At 45.5% G+C, this 20942-nt stretch overlaps 1 protein-coding gene across 1 annotated transcript in view; it reads left to right on the top strand.

Moving 5' to 3' along the window:
- MDGA2 (MAM domain containing glycosylphosphatidylinositol anchor 2) overlaps positions 1–20942 on the top strand; it is a 309178-nt gene that overhangs the window by 182563 nt on the left and 105673 nt on the right. Inside the window, exon 8 of the mRNA XM_042813625.1 lies at positions 13202–13531. Coding sequence (XP_042669559.1) covers positions 13202–13531 — 330 coding nt within the window. The remainder of the gene's footprint in view (positions 1–13201; positions 13532–20942) is intronic.

Below are 20942 nucleotides of genomic sequence, written 5' to 3'. Positions count from 1 at the left end.
GAGAGGAGAGGAGAGGAGGGCTTGCTTGAGGGCTGATTAAAAGAAGAGTAATTTATTGGTGCCAAGGTTTGAAATTCATATTCAAGAATATGAGCCCTCCTGGATCATAGAATCCAGACACCTTTATCCCAAACATCCATCTTGCCCTATTTCGTCTCTTGTATCATTCTTTGTCGATAACATGATTAGCTCCAATTTCAGTAACTTTCTTCCAGTGCCCTCTCAGCTCACCCCAGAAGCCTCTCCCCATATCTCACTGCTCAGACACTAAAATCTTCTCTCATTGTCAGCACAGGAGTGCCTGGGGTGTGTTTGCCATCCCTTGAAAGCTTTGCCACGGATTGACAGCAGGGAATGATGGGCTGAGTTGGATGAAAGGCTGTGCTTTACCTCCACTGTGCCACTACAGGGCCTGGATGCCTCCACCCCATCAGGGCCTGGGACTGTGCCACTGTATGGTGGTTTTGTCATTTTGTTTCATTTTATTTGGTCTTTTTTTCCCCCACCACCTTAAACAATTTGCTTAATGCTGCGTACTACCAGCCAGCAGTCACCAGCTTGCTTAGTTTCTCTTGTGCCTTGATGGACACATTTAAACCACATTGTCCTTCTTGAGTTTTAAATGGACCTTGCAGAGCTGCTTGCAGAAGGGTTGAGGAGAGCCCCCTATGGTGGGCAAAGATATAAGGAATAGCCCTTGTGCTGGTGCTCCTCCACATATTCCTCCCAGCTTGACGACAGGATCCAGCAATACAGGCATTTCACTGAGGCTTGGATTGAGACAAGATTCTGCCTAGAAAAGCTGATCTCGTGGCACAGTCAGCACATTGCTACAGTCATAAGTTCCCGGTGTGCTATCTTAAAGTTTACAGCTCTGAGAATGAATGTGTGAAAAAGTCGAGCTTCAGAGTTTAATAAGTCCATTTATTTTTATTAGCTGCCATAGTACTCTCAGGCATGTGTGCTCTCCCAGGCTGGGCAGAGCTGTGGATGAGTTCATAAAATGGTTCCATATAAAAATGGAGATGGTTTATTGATTCTTCTCCCATTTCATTAGGACTTCTCAGAGCCTTTGTGTACAAAAATCTTATTTTTAAATAAGTTTGCTCTGCCACGAGCCTGACACACTCCACATGTCTATGAAGGCCTTGAGGTGATACTCATTGGGTCTCTCTCCATCTGACCATTGCTGTGTGGTTACTTCACATATTGACGTTATTTCTACAACAGAGGGCAAGGGAAAAACGGTTATCTTCACTTGGGCATGGCTAGCAATACTAGCAATGTGAACTACTGATACATGGCCATTTTTTGGCACCAGAGCGGTGCTGTAGTTTAATATTGTATTATCATAGAATGGCCTGAGTTGAAAAGGACCACAATGATCATCTGGTTTCACTTCCTGCTATGTGTAGGGTCATCAACCAGCAGCCCAGGCTGCCCAGAGCCACATCCAGCCTGGCCTTGAATGCCTGCAGGGATGGGGCATCCACAGCCTCTCTGGGCAGCTGTTCCAGCACCTCACCACTCTCACAGCACACAACTTCCCCCTGACATCCAACCTCCATCTGCCCTCCCTCAACTCCAAACCATTTCCCCTTGTCCTGCTGTCATCTCCCCTTTCCAAGAGCTGACTCCCCTCCTGTCTGTAGACTCCCTTTAGGTACTGCAGGCTGCACTGAGGTCACCCCGCAGCCTTTTCTCTTTTCTCCAGGCTGAACAAGCCCAGCTCCCTCAGCCTGTCTTCATACGGGAGGTGCTCCAGCCCTCTGCTCATCTTTGTGACTCTCCTCTGGACCCTCTCGAACAAGAGGAGCTGTGGGCAATCCAGTGGTGGAAACTTTGGGAAGCACAATTTGCTATGGCTGCACAGGAAAGGTCCTGAGTGCTGATCTCCGAGTGTGCTGTGGGCAAAGAGAAGAGTGAAGATTCACAATGTTTTGCTTTTTGGCATTCAGGAAGGCTCAGCAAGGCTTTTTTCTTTCTTTCTTTTTTTTTGACAGCTTTGGCACAAGAACTGAACTTTATGAAGGCATTGGCCCTGGAAAACACCCAGCTGTAATGTTTGGAGGGTTTATAATTTGTTTGGCAAGTGTGCAGCCCACTGGGGATTGTGTCAGCTTGTCTGAGCTGTTTAATTTATATGCCAGTTCTTGTCTGGCTTGCAAGGAGTCCTGTGGCATTCCCATGTGCTGTGAGCTGGGCGGTCAGTGGCTGGGGATGGCCTTGATTATGGGGCTGCTGCTCAACTAGCTGCAGTGGCAGTGGCTTTCTCATCATGGGAGTGCTTTGGCTTTGTCTCCCTTGCTTCTTCTCGGGGTTTCAAAGCTGGTTGAATGGCAGTTTCTCAGCAGTGCTTGGAAATCTCCAAGCTTTGAGCTCACCTCTGGCCATGCTTTGAGCAGGAGCTGGGTGGAAGACCTCAGGACTTGCCTCCTCACCTGTAGGCCTGTATGGCTTTTCTCCTCTGATGAGGCTCATTTTTCTTAGATATTTTCTTCTAAAAGCAGTTAAAAGAGAATCCATGCTGTGTTCCGCGTACTTTGATCTTGGCTTCCTCATTTAAAGGATCATACACTGATTAACATCAGGCCTTAATGGCCTCAAGATGTACCAGGGGAGGTTCAGCTCAGATGTCAGGAAAAATTCCTTCTCTGAAAGAGTGGTCAGGCTCTGGAAAGGGCTGCCTGGAGAGTGGTTGGACCACTGCCCCTGGAGATGTGCAAGAACCATTTAGATGTGGTACTAAGGGATGTGGTTTAGTGGGAAATATTGGTGTTAAGTGGACGGTTGGACTGGTTGGAGGTTTTTTCCAACCTTGATGATTCTATGATTCCAGCTGGTAAGTTGAAATCTCCTTCGTTACAGAGAGGTATGCATCTCCTCTCCCTTCAGGAAGGAAAGGCAGTAAAAGAAATCGAGCTAGTCAACATGACCACAGGTAAAAACAGACATGTGCGACGTGGCATCTCCAAAATAATCAGTCCTTTCCTTTTAAAAACTAAAAGCATTTATAAAAATAGAGACAAAACCTGAGATTTCTCCACAGTATTTGCATTTAAATTGGAAATGTGAATGCATCTGGTTTTGTAAGTGCCAAATAATTACTTGATATTAAAAAGTTTGGAGATGCTCATCTAGAAGATGCTTGACAACTTAATTGTTCTGATAACTACTGAAAGTTAACGTTTTAAAAACTCTTTAAGCCAAGATCATGTTGACAGAGACAAAATGAGCCTCTGTTGGTAAAAGGCTGAGAATTTGTGTTGTGTTTTTTTAATCAAGACTCCAGTTTTCCATAGTATAGGAAGGTGAGTATAGAGAACATTTAGGCAGCATAATTTTGTCCAGGAGATCTTGCAGATCTTCCAAAATATCCTATATAGGAAATCTGAATTTTGGGAAGAGAGGTCAACACTGGTGCACTCTCTGTAAGAGCTCTTTTAATGCTGTTTTTTTAATGTTCTCCTTATGAGCCAAGCAAGATGCACCCTGCCTGCACACTCAGCAGGAGTGGTTTCACCTGGAGAGAGCTCTCCTGTGTGAAACCATGGAACAGCATTCCTTGCTGCTAATGCAGGAGCCTGGCTCTTTGCAGTGCTAATGTCTGATTTGATTTGATATTAGGCTGACTTTTTAAAATTCAGAGTGAAATGCTCAGATCTCTGTTCAGAATAAGAAAGTTTCCGTGTCTCAGCAATGAACCGGGCAGTAGCAGAGCTGTGCAGACGAACCCTGAGAGTAAGACAGCTTTCCCTGCTAGAGGAAAAATAAGCCAGCAGCATGATGCTGACCTTGGCAGACCTGATGGTCCCCCATTGGCCAAGAATGAATATGAATAATGGAGTACAAAACACACACAACTGCTGTGGAGGCAAGCTGGCAAGGCTTTGAGCATGTTGCTACTAAAAATGCTGCAGGCTGCTACTCCAGAGAAGATGCTGAGGGATCTGGCCCATCCCCTTTCTTTCCACCCAGTTCAGTTCATCTGTAAGAGAAAAAGGTGAAGCCCATGGCTGGATGCAAGGTGATGAATCTTCAAATGTCAAGGTCCTGTGAAATGGCAAAAGATCGCACATGTTCATAGATCTCTACTTTCTTGAGCAGTAGGAGGGGTAGGTGTTAGTATTTGGTTTGGTTTCAAGAATGACCAGGGAGGGTGATGGTTCTTCCTGAAGGTTGTTTAAGTGAGGAGGGGTCTTGCAGCTTTTGCAAGGCCAGGCCACGTCTGCCATGGCTTATTGAACCCCCTGGAGAGAGGGGGGCTCTTCAGTTCCCCTGAAGGATGGTGTGAGAGATGGTTCAGAGACAGGAAACAAAGGGTGGGGGGAAGAGGTGGCTTTGATTTTAAAACAAAGCAACAACACAAAAGAGTGTGATTACAGTGACTGAGTGGTGGAGAAGCACAAGAAATCTAAGGTGAAAAGTGAAAAGAGGAAATAGGAATGGCGGAAATCTTGGCGTATCCAGAGGGAAGAGCTCTGGTATGGCACCCAAAGCTGCTCCTTGAGCTCATAGAATCATAGAATCACAGAATGGCCTGGGTTGCACAGGAGCACAGTGCTCATCCAGTTCCAACCCCCTGCTGTGTGCAGGTCGCCAACCAGCAGCCCAGGCTGCCCAGAGCCACATCCAGCCTGGCCTTGAATGCCTGCAGGGATGGGGCATCCACAGCCTCCTTGGGCAACCTGTGCCAGTGCCTCACCACCCTCTGGCTGAAAAACTTCCTCCTCATATCCAACCTAATCCTCCCCTGTCTCACTTTAAAACCATTGCCCTTGTCCTATCACCCTCCACCCTCGTAAATAGATGTACCTCCTCCTGTTGATATGCTCCCTTCAAGCACTGGAAGGGCACAGTGAGGTTTCCCTGCAGCCTTCTCTTCTCCAAGCTAAACAAGCCCAGTTCAGGAAGTGCACAGTGACAATGAGGAACTACATTTGGGCCTGTGAACTGCTTTTTTTCTTTTCTTAACCCGCTGTATTTGGTTACCAGCACATATCTGAGTATTTAACCACGCATATAGAGCCATGAATTGTTCATTACTGCCACCTTGCCCATTTGTTACAGCTCAGGCTTTTAAAATTTTAGGTTGTGGGGTCTCCTTGCTTGGAGAACCACAAAAGCTGCCTGGATTTGGGGCTTTGTTTCATCTCTGGGTGTCCAGATGGACCCAGCATTGCCTCCAGACACCGACATCCTGGGATCTTTCCTTTTTTTCACAGACCAAAGAAGCTAACTCCCATTTTTTGTTTTCAAAATAGTGGCTTTTTAACCACGTTATACAATTCTTCATTATGTAACTCAAAAATTTGGACTTACATATTTGTCTGCTTCTGTTATTGCTCCAAATCCATTAATCTTATTCTCTTAGCTTTTTGGAAAATTGACTTCTTAAAGCACCAGCTGGACACCAAGGTGTTGTCCAACAAGCTTACAGTTTCAATAAACAAAGCCTGCCAGTAAAGGTTCCAGTTGTTTATTGTCCAAAACTCATATTCTGCTCCAAAAGCAGACACACCAACACTGTGAGGTCCATTTCAGCAAACCAGATCTTTCAGCCCCTGGCTCAGCTGCTTGCTCAAAGCCATCCTTGCAGCATGGCACGAAGCACATGCTCAGGTTAAGTTTAAGGTTTGTTTGGGCTTGGGGCTACACTGAGACAGTGCTTTGCTCCAGGTGTAGGTGTGGCTGTGATGATCACAGCAGAATAGCGTGGTCTTCAAGATGATTCAGTTTGCAAATGTCATCTCCTATTTGTTATTGAGATTTGTTGTATGGAGCTCCATCCCAGCACGGTGCTGATTATGATAGATGATGGTCATTCATCAGAAAGAAGTGGCAATGATTATTCATGAGACACTTCAGAATAGGCTCCTCCACCTCCAGAACTGATGTGCAGACTGTACTGATGCCACAAATCAGATAAACTTTCATTATGGAGAGCTGATATCTGCAAACTTGGTAATATGGAATGTGCTTTTTTCCCTAGAATATTCTGGTATCTTAGCATTAACCTTCAAGACCACAATTCCGAATGCTTTCCTTTCTATGTTTTGAGGCAGACTTGAGATTGCTTTAAAAAACGATGTTTGAGCAGAAAAGCAACACAACAAATTCATGTTTTTGGCGTTCCTTGTGCACAAAGTAATTTGAAAATACATGTTAATGTGACAGAAGGAAGTTCAGCAGATTACATTGTGATATTCACCAATGAGAAGCAGCTTTTGGACAGTTGTTGAACTGTCTGCTCAGCTTAGCTATTTTAAAATACAACTGAAGGCAACAGCATGCTGTAGAATGCTGAAGAACCTGCAGCCACGCTGCCCTCAGCCAGAATAGCAGAAGGACTTTGTGCTTCTTCAGAGATTATAGAAGCATCTGTCTTTTACTTCTATTGATTTGGTGGAGGTAGACTTGTTAATGAAGAAGGAATATCAGAGAAGGATTTCCATTCCTCTGTGGGAATGACTTTCTAGTTAGTAGAAGTCCATTTATGCTGGGCATTCCCCTTAGAAAAAGACTTACAGACTGCACTGTGGTTTCCAAGGGCAGACCTGGAGAAGTTTTAAATTGATAGCAGTGAATTTACTGCAGTACATTGCTGCATGCCTTTAACATGCCTTAACAGTGAGTCGAGTTCTTTTGTTTTTCCTTATTTCCTGATGGTGGGATGCTTACACATTCATGAAGATCATGTGTTTACTGTTAAATCCATTAATCTGGATACAGGTGACAGGATGCTCAGGCTGGAAAAGACCTTGAAGGTCATCAAGTCCAACCACAACCTAACCATACTACCCTATCTAACAGCCCTCTGCTAAATCGTGTCCCCGATGCTTACACCATGTTTATGAAATGCATTAGTTTTGAAAGCTGAACCATTGTATTTAGCCAACTACTGTATCAGTGTCTCAAATTGTGTGTGGAAAGGCCATTGCCATAAAGTCAGTGCACATGAGCTGTGTCTGACACTGCCACAGCTGCAATCAAAATCAAACTGAGTTTCTATTTGAGAGGACGGGAGTTGAGTTTTTATTTTCCTCTACAAAATCTGGGAACCAGCAGGGACTAAAAATATAAGCACCAGCGTGCAATGAGAGCAGTTGGCTTCTCAGGGTGCCTTGACAGATTTGGAAAAAGGTTTAAGTTTACCAATGCGCTTCAAAAGTCTTTTAGGGACTATCTAAAATCTTTGTCATAAGGTTGTGAATCTTTTGAATTGCGTGTGAAAGCAGGATTGCTTTTCCCATCTATAGAGCTCTAAGGAGACGAGGAGCCCAGTGTGATTGAAGCAAGAGCTGATGATAAGGGTTGGCTTTCTTTACCTGCTGTCTGCCTCACGTCTTTTTTTCAAGGACCAATGAATCATCCCAGTAATCATCCTTTGGTACAAAGATCGCAGCAGTAGCTTGGAGAGATGCAGCTCAGCCTTTTAAAGCAAACAGCCAGTGTCTGGATTAAGAGACCGGAGTTTTGGGAGAATGAAGCTGGGCTGGCAGCTCACTTTCCAAACAAGTTGTTCCCATGGTGCTCTTTGTGTTTTCTTAACCTTTGCTGGGAAGAAGAAGCCAAGGCAAACGACTTAACCCAGTACACACAGGAGCCTTGGAAGTGAGCACCATTCCCAATGGTGAACTTTGGATCAGATAGCTAGCCTTAAAAATGAAGTCAAGAATCTTTCCAAGTAGCACAAACGCTTTTCTGTCACGTGAGAGGGAGATGTAGAAGAGTCAGTAACATCTGAGCATCAGGAAAGGACGACTGCATTGCCTGACCCAGGGATGCAGGTGAAATGCAGAACCCGCTGCAAAAGCATCTTGGAAATGAGCTGGATCTGGAGATGAAGGTAGTGGCATTTAACAAAATGCAGGTTCTGGGTGCTCAGAAACAAGAGGCATACTGAGCTCAGTAAGCATCCAGAATGTGCCCATGGTGCTCCAGGACACACGCAGGTCCTCACGTTTACTTGGTACATTATCAGGTGACATACCCTTCTTGTTCACTGGGAAGAATTCAGAGCAGAACTGCTTGCCAGCCTAAAGAAAACACGAAGGGGAACAATGGAAATTAGTCGAAGCCGTTTCTGATCGGCGCGTCGAGATTGAAGCTCATGTGGAACCCAACTGCTCAGTCAAGGTTAAAATCAGTAATTTTCACAGTTCTGCTCAGTACTGCTCCAGCCGCAGGCTGCACACAGCCACACACATCAGCAAACACAAAGCTGAGCGCTCCCCAACGCCCCGTGCCAGCTTAGGAAGCAGTCAGTGGCCAATAACTATTATGTCAAAGCCTGCAAACAGTGCAGCAGCTAATGAATTCAATTACGGTGTTTGATGCTGTTCATATATCATGAAATGTGCGTTTCTGAGATACGAACATTTTGATGGATTAAAGGAGCATCTTGGGTTGATCCGAGTGGGGGTGGGAGGATATGACTTAACCTGATGAATGCAAATCAGCCTTCGTTTAGATACTGAAATGCGTTCTATTACTTTGAAATGTAATTAATGAGGGAGAGCAGGCATTGAAGAGTTTGTGGATGGAAATTGTTTCATCTTTTTTTATTTGATCACATCTTTGGGGCCGCTTTGAGACAGACTGGCACTTTCTTGGGCATGTTCTGAGTCTCAAAGTACAGTTACAGACTTATCTGCACATTGGCTAATATTTTCCAGCCCTGTGAGCTGATTATGTCCTGAAATCTCTGCTGGGATGCAGCTGTGGTTAGCTGCAGCACCACCTCTCACATTTTGCCCGGTGACCCTGTATCTCTTGTTCACTGTGTCTCACCCCATCTTTGTGATGGAAGACTTTCAGCAGTGCTTCAAAAATAACCAACAGTGCAGTGAAGAAACAGAATCAGAATCCACTGTTTGTTCTAACACACCTGACATCGATAGGCAAATGCCTGCCAGTTGTGGTCCAAGAACCTACAAATGAGGAAAGTCCAAACCGCTGCTTTATGGGAGTTGACTACGAGTGCAAACAGCTGTGCAGAATCCATACCTGCTGGATTTGTACCAGCCTCAGCCCAGGTGATCCCAAGAAGTCTGAATAGAGCACAGCACATGAGTGAGGTCTGAAGTCTTCTTGGAAAGCATGTTCATCTTCTTTTTCAGCCAGAGGGTGGTGAGGCACTGGCACAGGTTGCCCAAGGAGGCTGTGGATGCCCCATCCCTGCAGGCATTCAAGGCCAGGCTGGATGTGGCTCTGGGCAGCCTGGGCTGCTGGTTGGCGACCTGCACACAGCAGGGGGTTGGAACTGGATGAGCACTGTGCTCCTTTGCAACCCAGGCATTTCTGTGACTCCATGATCTTGTGCAGATCTGAGACTCTACACACTGCAGCTTTGTTTTCTCAAGACTGCTGGAGCCGGTGACTCTGGAGAGGTCTGCTGACCCCATGTTCTTTGTCCAAAGGCAACCCTGTGTGCTCTGGGTCTGAGTCTAGCTTGATGGGACCCTTCATTGCTATGACAACTTCTCATTCAAGGGCCTGAGCTGGGTCACCTCAGCCCCTTCTGTCTCTGCCAGCCAAGAGTACCCTACGCTCTGACTCACACAGCCCTCTTCTCCATAAGTAAGTGTGACTGAGAGTGGTTCATCTATTCAGGTTTTCTGACACTTTAAGTCAGGAAGCTTCCAGTATTTGAAGTGGAGTCTCATCAGCCTGGAGCAGGATATCTAAGTTCAATTTCCCCTTCCTAAAAAGGAGCTCTAGAGATGGCGATGGAGATGGAGAGGGTTGGAGAAGCATGTCTGCCCCGTGCTCCTCCTGCCCTCCAGCTCCACGTGAGTACAGCTGTCAGAGGCTGTGGGCACCTGGTGTTAGTTTCCCAAGGATGCCTTCCAGATACAGATGGTGATTTTCACTCACTTTGATGCCACATTAGAAGCTCCAAGGAACACAGGTTAATGGTGTTTATTCTGTCACTGTGTTTATTCTGGTGGTGATGGAGAGCAGTGATTTCTGGATGTAGGTTGTTAATGATGCTGCTTAACTTGATAAAGGTACTACATTGTAAGGTCAAATTTTCTGCTGATTTTGATGGCCAAAGACAGTGCTGATGGCTGTGCAGGTTGTGAAGCCTTGGACAGTGGGATTAGAGAAACAGGACGCTGACTTAAGCTATGGATTGTAGTTAAACAGCTGTTGGATGTTCTATGTGAAGAGTTCATGGTTGTCAGTGATGGATGTAGGGTGTCTGTTGACACTGCTTCTGAGATTGTTCCTTCACTTCAGAATTTCTCAAAGTTCCCTTCACTTTATCTGTGCAGTACAATGAGACATGGCAATCATAGAATCATAGCATCATAAAATGGCCTGGGTTGCAAAGGACGACAATGCTCATCTAGTTTCAACCCTCTGCTGTGTGCAGGTCGCCAACCAGCAGCCCAGGCTGCCCAGAGCCACATCCAGCCTGGCCTTGAATGCCTGCAGGGATGGGGCATCCACAGCCTCCTTGGGCAACCTGTGCCAGTGCCTCACCACCCTCTGAATTCCCTGTATTTAGACGTACAGAAAAATATTCAGATTAGGTGTACACTCCTTGGCACTTAGAGTTAATGAAGGATGGGCAAGCGTTAATATGACTTTTCTATCAGACTTTGTTATTCCTTTATAGCAAGGAGAAGCTGCTGTAATTAGTGCATGAGCAGTCAAAGCTAACAAGAAAAAAGAAAATCAGAAATAAAAATAGTTGATTGAAGTTATTAGCAAATATTTTTGGTCGAAATGTGCTGCTCATCATGCCTATTATGAGTTTGTTGTTTCTTTTTCCCCGTCTGCAAATTATGTGCATAATATATTTGCTGATTTTTTGTTGATGCAAGCGTTCTTTGTTCTTCTGTTTTCAAACAAAAAAGTTCACTTTGCGTTTCCAACTTATTTACTCTGATAGTTCCTAACTGTCATACAATGTATGGTTCAGACTCTGGAATCAAAGCGTGTGTTAATTCTGCTTCCTAGGGAACTGGCTGCAGCTTTTAAAAGGGAATGATAGATGCTGAATGGGGGTCATTTTCAAACTCCACAAATTCGTAAAAACTTATCAACTGCTTGGATTTTTTAATGTGTGGTTACCTTTCAGTGACAGCACCCTGCGTGCCATAGCTGAGCAGCACAGCGAACACCAAGTCTTCATTTGCTGGTTAAGAGGACTGGCATCCTCAGCAGGAAGGGTTTTTCATGCCATGTGCAAGGGGATGCCCACAGGTCGACAGATTTTATGCTTCTTTCCTGCATTGGATAAAGTAGAAAAAAGAAAACCAACCAACAACTAATTAATTAAATGTTAATTATCCTCAGAGTCATGGAAGTGCAAATTCAGCAAAGCATTTGTAAGCTCCAAAGAGTTGTTTTGTTCAAGGAGCTACTGAGCTAACAAAACTGAGTCTGAATGGGCATTTTCACCACTTGCAGAGATGTGACAGTTGGGCTCTCTGCCCATCCTTGGTGCCTCATTTGAGTCTTTGTATTTGATGTTGTTATGCTTACTGTATGCAGGAAGTGCAAACCATGGGTTACCCAAAGTATGGGATGCAGACACAGGAATTTCCAACTCACAGCCTTGGCCATTTGTAACAGCATCACACTTCATGGGCTGTATGAGTGTAAATACAGGAGGCTAGGCAGGAGAGTGCTGCTAATACATCCTGTTGTCAGATGCTTCTCACCCGGGTGCTCTTCATGGAGTGGGAGGGCAGAGAGAGCAGGAGACAACCCAGGGCAGCCTGGAAAACATTTCACTTCACCAGGAAGCCAGCACAAAGAAGAGAAATGTCAGATAGTCTGTCTTCCAGTGCTTGCTGTCTTCCAGTGCTTGTCTTCAACCTCACTGTTTGCTTGTAACAGGTATTTTCTAGCTGATGTTCTCCTTGCAAGGGATTCTAGATGGAGATAGGATATATAAATGCACCTATATGCATATGTACTTAGGCAGACATATATAGAGGGATGGGGATCTTGAGATTGTGTAAGTGGTATTTTGTATTCGGTACGTGAAAATATATTTGTATTTGAAGAACTTAATGGCTGATTCTGAAGCACTTGTCCAAAAATAACTATTGAACCAAGACTGTTTTATAGCAACCAATTTGCTGCCGTAAATGGTTGCAGTTCTGGATTGCTTCATGCTTATTAAAAGAGTGACAAGAAAATTCAAATTAGTGACTTGCAATGTTATTTTGCTCTCGTACAGTAGGCTGATCAGAAAACATGAGTTACAGATGCTTGTCTTTCCAGGAAGATGGTGAGGAATGGTGATCCTCAGGTTGGCAGGAAGCCCTCCTGAGCGCTAAGCCTGCCCCTGGGGTGGCCACCAACTTACCTGCTCTACAGTTCCCATCTGAAGTGGTCAGACTGCCTTGTGTCTGCCTTACTGGGGGCTAGAGAATTAATTAAATGTCTACTGCTAGCTTGAATCACCTCAAATGTAAACAGACATCCCTTGGGATCCTTGCTGTGGCAATGCAACCATCGTACTCACAGTGAGCTCTCTCACAGGGTTATATCTCAGAAGAGCAACTGTTAGCTAGGGCCTGATAATGATGTCCTTTCAGCCCTGCTGCCTACAGGAGGTGGCAGCAGGCAGCCTGCCTCTGGGCTGTGCAGGATTGGGAGAAGCCTCCACGCTGCCTCAGGGAAGAGCAGAGCTGTAAACCAGGGCAGTCTGTAGCCCTGGGCACGTCTCATCTCTTCCCATTGAACCAACTGGCACAAAACTGGTTTGCATGTCCATGTTTGTTTCCAGGTAGATCGCTGGTGACACTACTGGTTCTGTTAGTGATGTCAGATTGATATCTCTGTTTCCTCTTCTCTCAGTGCTCCGATAGCATGGGACTGAGGAAGGGATTGTAAGGACCTCCAGAAACAGATAACAAAAATTTATGAATTATTTTGGTTACTCTTCAGCTGTCAGCAGCTTTGCATAATTTAGACACTACGAATCCCTATTTTTCATTTTGGAAGTAACCAATCTTTTATCAGTGAATGTTCTCTGATGGTATTTGAATAAGATCTCATCTTACAAAGATGTGCCAAGTGTTTGTGTGGGAAGTTCCAGTGACTTCCCAACCACAGTATGACAGAGAAAAGGAAGAATGAACCAAAGTTTTCATAAAGTCTGAAGATGCAAAATTGGTGCTTTGTTAGACTAAACAGTTGTTTGGTTTTTTTTTTTCTTTTTTACACATTTCAGCCTTAAAAAAAGGACGTTTCTGGATCACTCCTGATCCATATCACAAAGATGACAACATCCAGATTGGGCGAGAGGTGAAAATCTCCTGCCAGGTGGAAGCTGTCCCTTCGGAGGAGCTCACATTCAGCTGGTTTAAAAATGGGCGGCCCTTGCGAAGCTCTGAAAGGATGGTCATCACACAGACCGACCCTGACGTGTCGCCTGGCACCACCAACCTGGACATCATTGACTTGAAATTCACAGACTTTGGGACGTACACGTGTGTCGCGTCTCTGAAAGGAGGTGGCATATCGGACATCAGCATTGATGTCAACATCTCCAGCAGCACAGGTAAGGAGGCTTTCTCTGGTTTCAGTTTTGCATCTGTTGTAGCCAGCTCATAGCTTTCCTCGACTCCTGGGAAAAAGAGGTGAATACGCAGAGTGCTTCTCAACATTGGGATATCCAAGCAGGATATAAATCGTGAGCTGAGTTGCTCTGATTAAAAGAGTAAGTGGCACGTGATGCTCTCTTCCAAGAGCACACGAGGGTCTCATTTATTCAGATATGCCTGCTTTTATTGTCAGGAAAGTTATTGCTTCTGAAAAAGGATTTCGGCCTTTATTTTGGACTTACAGGCTGTCTGGAGTCATCAAAAAATAGCTGGTAGGAAATGACACAGAAAAGTAGGCAGGTGGTTTTGTTAACCAGACTGAACCCATCCAGCTGCTCTCAATAAACAGCGAGTCCCAGGAACAGGGGAAGGAGCTCTCTTTTTTCTTAAGGATTATACACTGCTTGTTGGTGGATCACGAGATTCCCAATAGGGAAGAAGTTTGAGATGCCTATTATGCATATTTCCAGATCAGTGACTGAAATGTCTCTCTTTTGGATGAGCTAAAACCTTGGCTGTTACCTTGACTGATAATAAATGCCTTGTTGTGGTTGTGGAGTAGGACCGTGTAACACAACATTAATTCTCAGCTTTTCTTTATCTCTTTGCTAATAGCTTGCTTATAACCAACACGTTTCTCAGGCTTTTTCCCCCAGTAGTGGAGTTTAATACCTGAGGTAGCCCATGTTAATATCATAAACTAGAGAGCATTCTGAATGCAGGACTTTTTCCTCCTGAAAAATCAGCTAAAGCCAAAAATAAGGGTTGGCAGTTGATTTCTACAGAAATAAAACAGCAAACAGATACAAAGCAACGAACACTTCTGTTTTCAGAACACTATTTAATGTTAGAACATGGAGACAAAGAGTGTCAGAATTACAACTGCTCTCCTTGTTGTCTTTTATGTGAAGCTCTGCAGTGCTTCCCTCAGACTGTGCATGTCATTGACTGGGGTAAGGCATGCAGTGCACGCTGTTTAGACATGAGACAACAAAGAACAATTGAAAACTATTTTTGTAGCATGGAAAGAAAATGTTTAACAGACATCTTCTGACCCTTTTACCGAAAACATTCAAGAAATTGCTTTCTACTTTTTCAGAGAGATTAATTGCACTCTGTTGCATCAGATACATCCATATTTCTATTATTTAACTCTTCTAATATTGTTTTTGTTTCACAATACATATCATGTCTAAACAATCTCACAACTGTCATGATAAATTATTGCTTAGGCTGTAATCTTGAACCTGCCGTCCATCCTCAGTAAGACAGTGGTGCCAATAGGAGAATGGTTTTGCTTGGTGATGTTGCATTTCAGCAAAGAGCTGAAAGAACTGGAGCATGCAGGGCTTCCTTGGGACCAGTGCAGTTCTGTGTTGGCAAACTGTCCTGGTTTGGTCCTGAGCAGACAGCTCAGGAGACCTCATTTCCTTGGTTCCTCCCAAGTTGACCTGTAGGTTACAAGTGTGTTGCACATGTTTCATCAGTGACATGGCAGAGAGATGAATATGGAGGTGTTTTGACCTGTAATGAACAAAGGGAACAAATAAACAAAATGAACTCAGGTAACTCCGTGACTCTGGATAGGAGATTTCTAAGGGAGCTGACCAAGGCCAATTCAGGGCCACTTTATCGTCTCTGAAAGTTCACAGTGACCTAACGATGAAGACTGGAAACATGCAGACTTCAGCCTTTCTTCTAAAAAGGCAAGGAGATGTAAGGAAGCCCAGGCTGCCCAGCCCCACCTCAGTCCCTGTGACGGTCAGGGAGCAAATTATGCCTGGCCCAACCTGGCTGCCTGCTGGGATGGAAACCTGGGTGTGGGCAAGGGAAGGGAGGAGAAGCTGTCAGCCTTGGCTTCAGCAAAATCTTGACAGCAGATTTTGTAGCTTCTTTGTAGATAACTGGAGTCTAGTTTGCAGAGGTAGGATGAACTATAACTCATGTTGTAAAAATGAGATGCAAGGAATTGTGGTCACTGATGCAAAGCCAAATTTTGCATCTGTGTAAGTGAACAGGCAGTCAGTGCTGATGCAGTTCACCTCTGCAGTATTTCCACCCTGAAACATAGCACATACATATATATAAACCTTGCAGGACGGGAGGAAAAAAACACACATTCCATTTAGTTTTGTTCTTGTTTTGAACATCTTGTTTCTTTTTATGAAACTGTGCAACTATTATATAGAAGTATTTATTATTCCTGCTTGCTAAATCCTGAAATGATCTTTTTTGTGCACTTGTAATTAACTTCACAGTGACTGTGCTGGAGTAGTGCAGGGACACTATTAATGCACATCTCTCTAACAGGTTAAGAACTGAGTTGCAAACAGAGGATTGTTATGGAGTAAGGGCCAAGTTTGCATGATGGGAACTGGAGCTTAATGATGGTTGAGGTCCCTTCCAACCCAAGCCATTCTGTGATTCTATGATGTTTGCAAATTTTGTTGCCTGCTTGCTAGGGTGAAGCAGACAGTGATGTCTGTGCAATCATGCATTTCCACCTGGCAGAAGTGCCCACTATATTATCTGTACTCACTGGGGATTCGTTGGATGGATTGGAAGCACCCAGTAGATGGCTGTACCTGTAACCCCATCAGAGCTCCCACCAGGGGTGACAGATTATGTCAGCCCTTACAGACACTGCCCTGCAATACTCAGGAAGATCAGAGCTGGGAAAAAAGTCTTGCGCTTGGAATCGACCTCGTTCAGCATCTCTAAATTCTGCGTATTTGTGTGATTTCATTACCTGATTAAGTGGAAGCTGAAATAGTTTCAGCGCACATTTGAAGGTCGTTACTGATTCATCAAGAATCATTAGTGCCGTGGTAATTGTGAACATAAGGCCTGAGCGCCAACGTGTTTTTTTCCAAATGCCAGAACTGGCGTTGGAGGCACCAAGTTGTGCTGGGTGCTGCTTCGTGGGCTCTGGGATTGCTCCCTGTTCCTGCAGGGAACATTTATTGGCATGACTACCTGGGTGGTGCACACTCAACACAGCTCAGCTCCTCCTGGAACACAGCAGGCTCCTCATGGAACCACAAAGTCGGGCAGGGGAAGCTGCATCTTCCCAAAGGAGGCAGGGGATGGCTGGGTCTCCAGTGGCAGCAGGCTGGGCAGGGACACCCAGGCATGGTGTGCCAGCCTGCTGGCATGCTCAGTGTCACGCTCCAGCAGGAATGTTTTTTCCCTTGACGTTTTGTACTTTCAGCAGGAAAGGCGTGTGAGTACCTTGTCTAAATGGACCTGAAATAATCCCCTTGCAGCCTCCCCACTACATCTCTATAAGTAGGTCACTGAATTGTGGAAATAGAGACTCAAAGCTTGCGTCTTTGTCCTCTAAAAGCCCTGCCAGCCATAAAACCAACCCTGGGCAAATGCTGAGTGACAAGACGGCTTTTCTGTGTGTGTGTGTTGAGGGGGATCTGAAGGCAAGAGAAGTGAATACAGCAAAACAAAACAAAACAAAACAAAAACCAACAGCAAAATGGGCTCAAGGTAACCCAGAAAGAGGTGGATCAGAGAAGTGTGTTTGTCTTTCTTCATGATCGTTTTCTCTGCTTAAATATCATATTCAGAGAAGGAAAAATAAGGCTTTAGGTCACATCTGTTCCGCTGCGCTCAGTGTGGGTTCTTACTCTGTCCCTAAAATCAGTGTCAGTACTGCAGGAGACGTAACATCTGTCACTTCTGGCTTTTTCTCTTCTCATCTTCCCCCTGGAGGCCGCATTGTGCACTGAAATGTGTGGTGCTTTCAAGGGGGTTATTTTAACTGCTCTCTCTGGATGCACTGCCCTGAATTGCTGTCAGAAGGGCTGGGTGAAGTGGCTGATGCTCAGGGCGGCAGGTAGTGGTGACCTTTCTTTAACTAAGAGAGCTCTTTCTACTGTTTCAGCCCAGAGTGGGTACAATTAGATACTCTACATGGTAAGTAAGTCATCTCAATTCTGCATGCCTGGGTGAACCTGAAGCTGTGTTGAGTGTGCACCACCTAGGCAGTCATGCCAATAAATTGATTTGCATGAGTGTTTCCAGAGACAGGCAAAGTAATTCCTGAAGAACTACTGTATGTGATGAGAGACCGTGGCCTCAAGCTGCACCAGGAGAGGTTCAGGCTGGGTGTTAGGAAGCATTTCTTCTGTGAAAGAGTGATCAGGCACTGGCACAGCTGCCCATGGAGTGCCCATCCTGGAGGTGTTTCAGAGCCATGGAGATGTGGCACTGAGGGATGTGGGCAGTGGGCATGGTGGGCTGGGGTTGGGCTTGGGGATCTTGGAGAGCTTTTCTGATCTGAATGCTTCTGTGAGGCCACATGTCTACCCTGCAGTGCGATGGGAGGGCTTCCCTGTTAAAGTAATTAGTTATTAAATAGTGAATTAATTAAATGCCCAGACATGTATTATAACATGTGGCCTCTATCTGTTTGTGAAGTGTGTGTCCTCTGGTCACCTTTCTCCTCCTTTGATGATACATAAAAGAGAACTTCATTGTACTTCTAAATGTTTATTATAATCACAGCACAGCCTTTTAGCATAATGAAAAAATGCTTTCTGTGAGATAATTAGTGATCTAATAAAAATGTTTGTAAACCTTAAGCACTGTCCAGAGTGATTGTTCACGGGCAGCCCTGAGACACTTCAGGGGTACTACCAGAAAACAGACAGACTATTCACAATTGCAGCAAATTGATGATTTTTTTTTGTGGGCCATTATCTTCAGAGTTTATCTTTGAAGGGAATAGGTGAACAGGAGGGACAGATAAATGCCATATTTTGTTAAAAAGCTTTTCCTTTATAGCTCTATTTTAGAGCACTTAATGTGCACAGATTTTTCTTTTTAATTTTATCGCTGGGAACCGCGGTCCCTTCCCGTCGCACCGCTTGCAGCAGGGCTGCCCGTGTGCTCCTGCAGCCTGCCTGCCTCTCTTGGCATCTCCATGCTTTCAGCCCCACCAGGACTGCATCCTCTGCGCTGTGCTCATCCCCTGAGGTCCAGCAGCCCAAGCACACGCTCCCTCCTCAGCAGCATGCAGGGCTGAATCTCTTTGCTCTTCTCTGGAGGGCTGCGGTGTTCGGCTTGGCAACTTGCTTTGCATATGGCACGTGGAGCTCCTCAGCATGGCTCCTTTGAGGTTGCTGAGAGCTAATTTGGCTAATTTGCTGCTGGCTCTGTATGTCCTGGGTTTAAAATGTGCCTCTTCAGAGTCTGACTGCAGACTAAGGTGGCGTTTTAAGGCAGTAGGAACGTGGTGAGCTGAGTGTTGATTCTGGAATTACTTTGCTGTCTGAACAGATCTTCTGCACAAGCGCTCCCATGAGATCAGTGGTTGCTGCTCATGTCTTCACTTTGGGCTGATGCTCAAGGAAACGTGGCCTGTGGGGACAGCACACAGTCAGAGAAAGTGATTTCACTCAAATCAAGGCACGATTTCCTCACTCAATTTGTCTTCCAGAGGAGGAACTCGGTAGATCCTCTTTCCTGGTGATGAAAGCCCATGGGAAAGTTGAAAGAAGTTCCCTGTCCTGGGCTGCTTGCCCTGCCCACCTCTGCAGAACCTTTCAGCAGTTCTTCCTGGTTTTCACACTTTTTAAAGAAATGCACTTTAAAGGCAGACTGAACAGTTTTATTCACAGAATCACAGAATCACCCGGGTTGGAAGGGACCTCAAGGATCATGTAGTTCCAACCCCCCTGCCTAGCAGGGCCACCAAACACACACATTCAGATCAGGTTGCCCAGGACCCCGTCCAACCTGGCCTTAAACACATCCAAGGACGGGGCATCCACAACCTCCCTGGGCAGCCCGTTCCAGGGCCTAACCACTCTCCTTGTATAGAACTTCCCCCTAACATCCAACCTAAATCTTCCCTCCTTCAACTTCGATCCATTTCCCCTGGTCCTGCTGTTGTCAGCCCTTTTGAAGAGTTTACTCCCCTCGTGGGTGTAGGTTCCCTTCAGGTATTGATAGGCTGCAATGAGGTCACCCCGCAGCCTTCTCTTCTCCAGGCTGAACAAGCCCAACTCCCTCAGCCTGTCCTCATAGGGGAGGTGCTCCAGCCCCCTGATCATCTTAGTCGCCCTCCTCTGGACCCTTTCCAAAATCTCTATGTCTTTCTTGTACTGAGGGCTCCACACCTGGACACAGTACTCCAGATGGGGCCTCACAAGAGCCGAGTAGAGAGGGACGATCACCTCCCTGTCCCTGCTGACCACCCCTCTCCTGATGGAGCCCAGGATCCCATTTGCCTTTCGAGCTGCCAGAGCGCACTGCTGGCTCATGTTCAGTCTCTCGTCCATCAGGACCCCCAGGTCCTTCTCTGCCGAGCTGCTCTCAAGGACCACTCCTCCCAGTCTGTACAGGTGCCTGGGGTTCTTCCGGCCCAAATGCAAAACCTTGCACTTTGCCGTGTTGAACCTCATTAGGTTCACCCGAGCCCAGCCCTCCAGCCTGTCGAGGTCCCTCTGAATGGCATCCCTTCCTTCCACCGTATCAACCGCACCACTCAGCTTGGTGTCGTCAGCAAACTTGCTGAGGGTGCACTCAATTCCCTCATCGATGTCATTAATAAAGATGTTAAAGAGCACCGGTCCCAAGACAGACCCTTGGGGGACACCACTTGTTACCGGCCTCCACCTGGACATAGAGCCATTGACCACCACCCTCTGTCTGCGGCCTTTCAACCAGTTTCTTACCCATCGGGTCGTCCACCCATCAAATCCACTTCCCTCCAATTTGGAGATGAGGATGTGGTGGGGGACCATGTCAAAGGCCTTGCTCAGGTCCAGGTAAATGACATCAGTCGCCTTCCCTTCGTCCACCAATGCCGTCACTCCATCATAGAAGGCCACAAGATTAGTTAGGCATGACCTTCCTTTGGTGAAGATTATTCCCTGTCTACAGAGATGTCTTGAGGACCTGAATAACTGTCCCTTGCTGCCTTGCACAGGCTAAATGATCTCATTCTAGTGCATCTTGTACTCCAGGTTGGCTTCTGATTCTAAAGTTCAGTCTGCCCTTCTTATCCATCTTGCAACTCCCACCACAGTCACATAAGGAACGAATCAGGAACAGGGACTGAAATAGTTGTGTCTTGCTGAGGATTATGAGGATTAGAGATTCAGACCTTCACATTTATAAATATTAGAGAAGTGGGATAGGCAAATAATCTCACTTATGCCTCCTAGCCAGTACAGTGTACATTCTTCAGTCTTGGCTGTCCAGGATGATTAAAATGCAAATTACTGCAAATTCAAATTACTCAAAACAATGTGATAATCTCTTTTCAGTTTATTTCTGAGCCATCTCCATACTTTTTCCAGTATTTCTTGATATGCAGCTCAAACATGCTTTGCTTTCCTTTATCCTGCA

This window comes from Centrocercus urophasianus, unplaced genomic scaffold (genome assembly GCF_019232065.1).
Source record: "Centrocercus urophasianus isolate 14NV4802_14NV808 unplaced genomic scaffold, USGS_Curo_1.0 seq_14, whole genome shotgun sequence".
NCBI lineage: Eukaryota > Metazoa > Chordata > Aves > Galliformes > Phasianidae > Centrocercus > Centrocercus urophasianus.
The sequence above is the reverse complement of the archived record's forward strand: the minus strand, read 5'-3'. Positions and strand labels throughout refer to the sequence as shown.